The 7,095-nt window shown below is 34.9% G+C and overlaps 1 protein-coding gene across 1 annotated transcript; it reads left to right on the plus strand.

Moving 5' to 3' along the window:
- The first annotated feature begins 443 nt into the window (after nt 1-443).
- Nucleotides 444-7,036, plus strand: LOC105675597 (importin-4-like). The gene is made up of 15 exons (XM_012372863.2): nt 444-654; nt 906-992; nt 1,215-1,322; nt 1,694-1,846; nt 1,965-2,150; nt 2,232-2,529; nt 2,593-2,753; nt 3,001-3,598; nt 3,682-3,917; nt 3,993-4,189; nt 4,278-4,618; nt 4,710-4,879; nt 4,954-5,165; nt 5,365-5,675; nt 5,948-7,036. Exons 1-15 carry the CDS (start codon nt 601-603, stop codon nt 6,070-6,072), a joined length of 3,237 nt encoding a protein of 1,078 aa, XP_012228286.1. The 5' UTR covers nt 444-600; the 3' UTR covers nt 6,073-7,036.
- Nucleotides 7,037-7,095: the final 59 nt, after the last annotated feature.

Raw genomic sequence — 7,095 nt, forward strand, 5'->3', positions numbered from 1 at the left:
AGTAAATGTGGAAGAAAGACAAACGTCCCCGTCTACTATTGCCATCCTTGGGCCGCAAACTGCACATTGGTTTTTATGGGAAAGGCTCACTCCAATATAATAGCTCAATGCTTCAATATACGTATAGCATATTTGAGAAGTCGGAAAAAAAAAACTGTGATACGAGACTAGTGAACAGATAAAAGCTCTTTTCTGCATCGGTAAAATAGGCTTGGTCTTACTGGCTTATATTTTTCTGTTTTTACCATTAAAATAAATGCATCGTCTTTTATCTATAAACATTTCTTTTTAGTTAAGTGAGACGTAGTCTAAAACAAATTATTTCTTAGTCACGAACTGACATCTTCCTTCACTTTCTAAACGAAATACTTCCTCTATTTATATATATATGTTGGAATATGCCTGTTTTATTTAGAGTGCAGAAAGTGTAACACATTGCAACTAGAAAGAACAGAGTATCGTGTGCCATCAGTGCCATCACCAACAGGTCTGAACCATGATATTCTGAGTGGATCTGGATGACGGCGTGGACAGCAACCGGGTTGGTTTTCGAGCGCGTGTGCTGTCAAGTGAATTTTTATCTTTCGGCCAATATAAAAAATGGAGCAGTTACTGTTGAATCTGCTCGTGTCCGACAGTGCCGTAATACAGCAAGTTCGTAAGCTTTTACTTTCCGCATGTTCGTCGAATTGACTTTTATAGCTGAAAACACGTGTTTTATTCCATTAAATGTTCAAACTAAATTTGTCAGAAGATTGTTTGATACTTGTTCTCTCAATTTTTTGTCGAATGCAAAGTTTCCTGCGATCAGTTTTTCTTATACTTAGCAATTGTTTTTTTTTTTTAGTGCATCACTTTTTATAACAAAATAATTCTATGTTTCAATATTATTAATTTTATTTCAGGCAACTGCAGATCTTAAAAGTGCTCTTAAAGATCCAAACTCTGTACCAGCTTTATGTCAACTTATAGCAACATCACCAAATCCAGAGGTTTGTGATTTTCGACAGAATTAAATTAACTGCATTCAACAGAATGAAGCTTAGTAAGCAATTGGTGATTAATATATATACCAGTGTACACCAGATTGGACAAATCTAAAGAACCGATCTGAAGCAATTAGTTGCTTATTACATTTGTTTTGCTCAACGTAGTTATTGATTCATTTCATTTCTTGGATCTCAGTAAACTTATAATGGAAACTGAATGTTTAGGTAAGGCAGTATGCAGCTCTCATTCTTAGAAGGCGTTATACTAAAGGATGGAACTGGACAAAATTACCTCTACAGATACGTAGCGAATTTAAAAAGAATATTTTACAGGTGAGAGATTCATATATTATATTGATGATTTTTAAGTTACTAGAGAATTTTATATTGCATTGATTCATAAATCATTTCTTTTTATTTTCAACCGTTTGCTAAGAATTATTTTTGAACTCAATGTTATGACGCCAAATTAATTCAGGTTAAAAATGTTTTTACTACATTCTTTCTGTACTATCATAGTCTTTATATACAATATATATATATATATATGCTTTAAATTACTAATATATTTATTGCAAAATTATATGTCTTATAATAAATTAAAGTAATATGATAAGAAAAAATAGAACTTAAAATCTAATTAATTCTTATGTAATTATACTTTTTATAATATATGCGTAAATAAATATGTCATATTTTTTCAGGCCTTAGGAAATGAATCGACAAAGTCTGTTAGAAATAGTATAGTTCAATTAGTAGGTGTCATTATTAAACATGAGATACTTACAAATAGTTGGCCAGAAGTTATAAATTATGTGGAACAATTAGTTGTCAGTGAAAACTTGGAGCTTAAAGAAGTAAGTAAAATATAAAAATCAATTTTTTTTAGTGACATACAAAAATTTATTTTACTTGGTACCAATATTTTAAGAATATTGTTAATTTTATTATTATGTTTCGGAAATTTCTTTCTAGTTAGGTATGTACACCTTATCAATTATGACGGAAGTTTCACCAAATGTCTATGCCTCGTATGCTGGATCTTTAACGGTACTCCTTGCTCAAACGTTGAGCAGTCTTCAGGACTTCAGAAATCCAACTTCTTATTACATTTTGAAAACGATGAAAAATCTTATCCCTCTGATTGAAAAGAATGAATCGGTTAGTACGATGTGCGATAAGTATTTATATCAAAATTCAATATTTTGAAGTATTGTTACTGAAGAAATGATATGATTTCAGATGGTGAACACTTATATTATAATGATGCCACCTGCAATGGCCGCTATTCAAGCTCTCGCTGAATCATGTCATGATAACCTGGCCATCCAAAGTTTTGAGTTGCTGGACGAATTGTGTGAGAGTGCGAATGCTGTGATAGCGCCTCACATCAAACCTCTTGTCCACATGTGCCTTGCGATCGTCGCTAATAAATCTCTAAGTGACGACCTTAAAATTAAGGCAGTCAGTTTTCTTGGCTGGTTAGGAAAAATAAAGAAGAAGGCTCTTGTAAAGCACAAATTAGTAGAACCTATTATTGGTAAGCGATTTTGAAGTAGTTAACGCCGTGGCAGTGAGATCTAATTGCTCGCTTTATTTCTAGACATGTTATTTGTACTCATGATTAATCGGCCAGAAAATGATGCTGACGATGATTATACGACTAACGGAGACAGCGGAGACAATACTATTTCAGCGAGTGCCACTCAAACCTTGGATATGCTCGCGATGTATTTGCCACCGGAGAAATTAATTCCACATTTAGTAAGTTTTGAAGTAATTTATTAATCTGTAACAATTTAAATTTTTTTATTTTAAAATTAATAAATGAAATAGTGTGAAAAAGTTTCACGTATAAAATGGCAAATTGATATTAGAAGTCAATTAATATATACATATTTTCGAATGCATTTTTTTCGCAAATTATTGATACGATTATCTTGCGTTTGCTGTCATGAAAATGAGTTAATTTAAGGATATTGTTCTGAAGTTAAAAGTACCAATTTTACAGTTACGACATATCGAACCCGGACTCCAAAGTACAGATATATACACAAAGAAGGCATCGTACGTAACAATAGCCGTATTAGCGGAAGGTTGCGCCGAGTATATACGTTCGAATTACCTGGAATTCTTCCTGCGATGTATCTGTCAAGGAATCACAGATCCTTCGGCCGTCGTGCGCAACGCCGCGCTTTTTGCCTTGGGACAGTTCTCCGAGCACTTACAACCAGAGATTTCGAAATACTCGTCCGAATTGCTGCCAGTATTGTTCGAATATCTCGGCCAAGTGTGTTCGTACATCAAGCAAGAGAAAAAAGAGCCGCACGCGGTCAGCCGTATGTTCTACGCCCTCGAGATGTTCTGCGAGAACTTGCACTTGAGCATTCTGCCATATTTGCCTAAGCTGATGGAGAGATTGTTCGACATTTTGAATGGGGATACGCCGGTGCACGTGAAGGAACTCTCGCTGAGTGCTGTGGGTGCCGCCGCCTGTGCTAGCAAGGAGCACATGCTACCGTACTTTCAAACTGTCATCAACATTCTCAATGATTATCTGACCGCAGAAATGACGGAAGAGAATATGTGTCTCAAGGTTCAAGCAGTTGGTGAGGAAAATGATAGAAAAATAATAATGATTATTTATATGTGGTTAGTCACTCGAATTCTAATGAATATACTGATATTTTAGATACTCTTGGCGTGGTTGCTAGATCGATAGGGGAACAGCACTTCGCACCATTGGCGATCACGTCTCTCGATCTTGGCATAAGACTGTTGAAAAACACGGAAGATCCAGACTTGCGGAAATCGCTCTACGGTCTGTTCGCTGCCATTAGCAGTGTAATGAAGAAGGAGATGGCCGCAGCTTTACCAGAGGTCGTCGAGTATATGCTGGCGAGTATACGGAGTTCAGATGGGATTGTGGTAAATATTGCGCAACTTACTAATACCTCGAACACTGCGCAACGAAAGTGCCATGATGTAATGTCGTCGTTGCAGATGCATTTAAAGGACGACGATGAAGTTGGCGTTCTTACAGTTTACGATGATCTCAGTGAGAGCGAGAGTGAAGAAGAGGACATTGAACACAGCGATGATGAAGACGACGATATCGAAGGTTACAGCGTTGAAAATGCTTATATCGAAGAGAAAGAGGAAAGCGTGCTAGCTCTAAAAGAAATCGCCGAATACACAGAGTAAGCCGTCCGGTTTTGTTTTGGAGGTCTTTAAGTAGTAACTAGAATAGTTTTGTTTCTAATATATAGGAATATTTTTAAATCGCAGAGAGGCGTTCTTGCCGTACCTCGAAAGATCCTTCGAAGAGATTTTTAAATTGATGAATTATCCTCAAGAAGATATACGCAAAGCGAGCATAGAAGCTTTGCTACAATTTTGCATTAATTTCTCGAAAATCCACACCGACGAAGGTAGAAAGGCATTGTTGAATGCTCTTTTCATGTTTGTTCCGAAATTGTCAGAGCTAATAAGATTAGACGAGGAACCAACGGTCGCTATTTCCGGTTTAGAGGCGTATGAAGAGCTGTTAAGAAAAATCAAAAAGGATGTTGTCGCTGAAGCGGGCCATACAGAAGGCATAATAAACTCTGTTTACGATGTATTAAATGGTATTTACAATTCACACATTTTCACTTCGCATTTGGCACTTTAGTTAATTTTTGTACGCAGGCTGTTTTGTCATCGCAATTTTTGTCGCAGGCAAGATAGCATGTCAAGACCAGGATGAAGGTGATAACATTGAAGCGGAACAGGATGAATTACTGATAGACTGCGCGGGATCTGTGTTATCTAAGCTTGGACAAGTAATTTCGCCGGACGCCTTTGCACTCTGCTTTCAGAAAGTGTTGCCCCTGCTTCTAAAGAGACTGGTACTGCAGACAATCGTCTGTATATCTCTAAAAGTTCGCGATTTCAACATTTCAACCGAACGAAATCTTTTCAGAAAAAGGGCAGTTCCGAGGGACAACGGTCTTTCGCAGTTGGTACGATTGCAGAGTGCTTCCCCGGGCTTAAACATATGACAGTAGCATTTGTGCCACAATTGCTTCCGACTTTCCTGCAGTGCGGGACTCAAGATTCCTGTAGTGAAGTCCGTAGCAATTGCTTCTTCGGAATCGGAGAGCTCGCATTTTACGCAAAGGATGCAGCTTATCCGTATCCTTTTCACCTAATACTTAATAATGATTATTTATGTATCGTCATTTGTCTTCTAGTATGTTAATTATTTGCTATTTCGTAATATTTTATTGTCTTTCAATATCAAGAAGTATTCTGAAGTCGGTAAAGAATTTTATTTCAAAAAATTGTAATTAAATGAGTAACGCATTGATATTCCTTAATAATTATAATATAGACATTATCCACAGATACTGCAAACCCTGTCGTGTGCCATTGCAAAAGAAACAGATTCGGCTGCGCGTGATAATGTGGTCGGAGCGATTGCCCGACTTATTATCACGAATTATTCAAATCTGCCGCTCGAGCAAGTATTCCCAGTTTATGTTCAACAATTACCTCTGAAAACAGACTACCAGGAGCACAAAGCAGTGTTTAAGAGTATTCTTACGCTATATCAAGCCGGAGTCGCTATCTTGCGACCCCATATTCGTACGTTGTTGAAAGTGGCGGTTATCATATTACACGAAGATAAGACCACCGACGATGGTGAGTGTTCAAAGCACAGTGACTATTCCAAGGATACATTAAAAAAACATTTGAAACACTATCTTCACTTACTTACATTTGTAAATAGACGCACAAAATTAGGTGCACTTGTTTTTGTTGAACTTTGTAAAAAAAAGTGGCAGTTTTTATTCTATCGAGTGTTTAATATATATAATAATATATATTAACTTGGTTTAAATTTAAAAAGATTACCAAGAATATGCTGGCAAATTTTTTGTTTGCTGAATTATACAAAAATCATTTCTTTACAGAATCGCGAAATCTCGTCATGGAATTCATCAGGTCTGCTCAGCGAGACTTTGTTGATGATTGGAATGCGCTTTGTACCGAGCTACCTCTAGAAGTTGCCACAAACATTCAACGCATATTTTCTTAATTCAAACAATTAAGTAGTTTTGCAGTTTATGCCATTTTATCATATTTGAACATTTAAAATATAGCTAATATCTATTTGTTGAATTATATAAACATCAAGTCGCATTGGACTTTATCTCAATATCAGATTTTCTAGTTTTTTTTTTGTGCATTTTGGATCTTACTGCAAACTAATAAAAGAAAACATACGAAACATAACATATAAAGCAAAAGTAATAAGTGATCGATTTAATATATATTTCTATGACACTTTATAGAATAGATAAACACTTTTTCTTCTTTTTTTTTTGTTACTTTTTTGTTTACTAAACGTCTTTACTTTTACAGAAAATGAATATTTACTTACGTTATGACTTTATAAAAAGCTTTCGCTTATTCATGATTTTTATTTTGTAAGTGGAAAATTTATATTGTCTTGCGATTAAATAAGTAAATCGTTATTTTTATGATTATCTAACAAGACAACTTTTAATCAATTTTGTCCTACTTCAACTATAAAAATAGGTAAAATACAAATATTATATATATGGTAAAACAAAAGTCCAAAATCAGATTTTAAAATATCTATGATTGAACTTAGGAGTCAGGGAATCTTATGATTCTTTTTCGGTCATTAGATTTGTTAGATCTTTGATAATAGAATTATTGAAGCTGTATAGATTAGAATTTTTGCCTTCCAATGCTGTATAAATGAAAAATCATCTGGATGCACAAAAATGATGCAAATGTTTAAAAATACTTGTAATAATTTATGAAAAACTAAACTCTGTCTAATCGAAAATTGGAAGGACATATACTTTGATAAAGCGTACGCATTGATACAATCGTTACCAATAAGCGGATTGCATCTGTCATTTCTGTTTGTAACCAAAAATATGCATGTTTGCAAAATACGCGTAGTTAGTATATAAACATCGAAAATGTATTACATGATAAATAAAAGTACGACATGCTTTTTATAAAAACGTGTGATTCTTTTTAGCATACCTGTAGTACACTTATAAAAATATATTAACCTTTAAAT

The sequence above is a fragment of the Linepithema humile genome, chromosome 5 (genome assembly GCF_040581485.1).
Source record: "Linepithema humile isolate Giens D197 chromosome 5, Lhum_UNIL_v1.0, whole genome shotgun sequence".
Lineage (NCBI taxonomy): Eukaryota > Metazoa > Arthropoda > Insecta > Hymenoptera > Formicidae > Linepithema > Linepithema humile.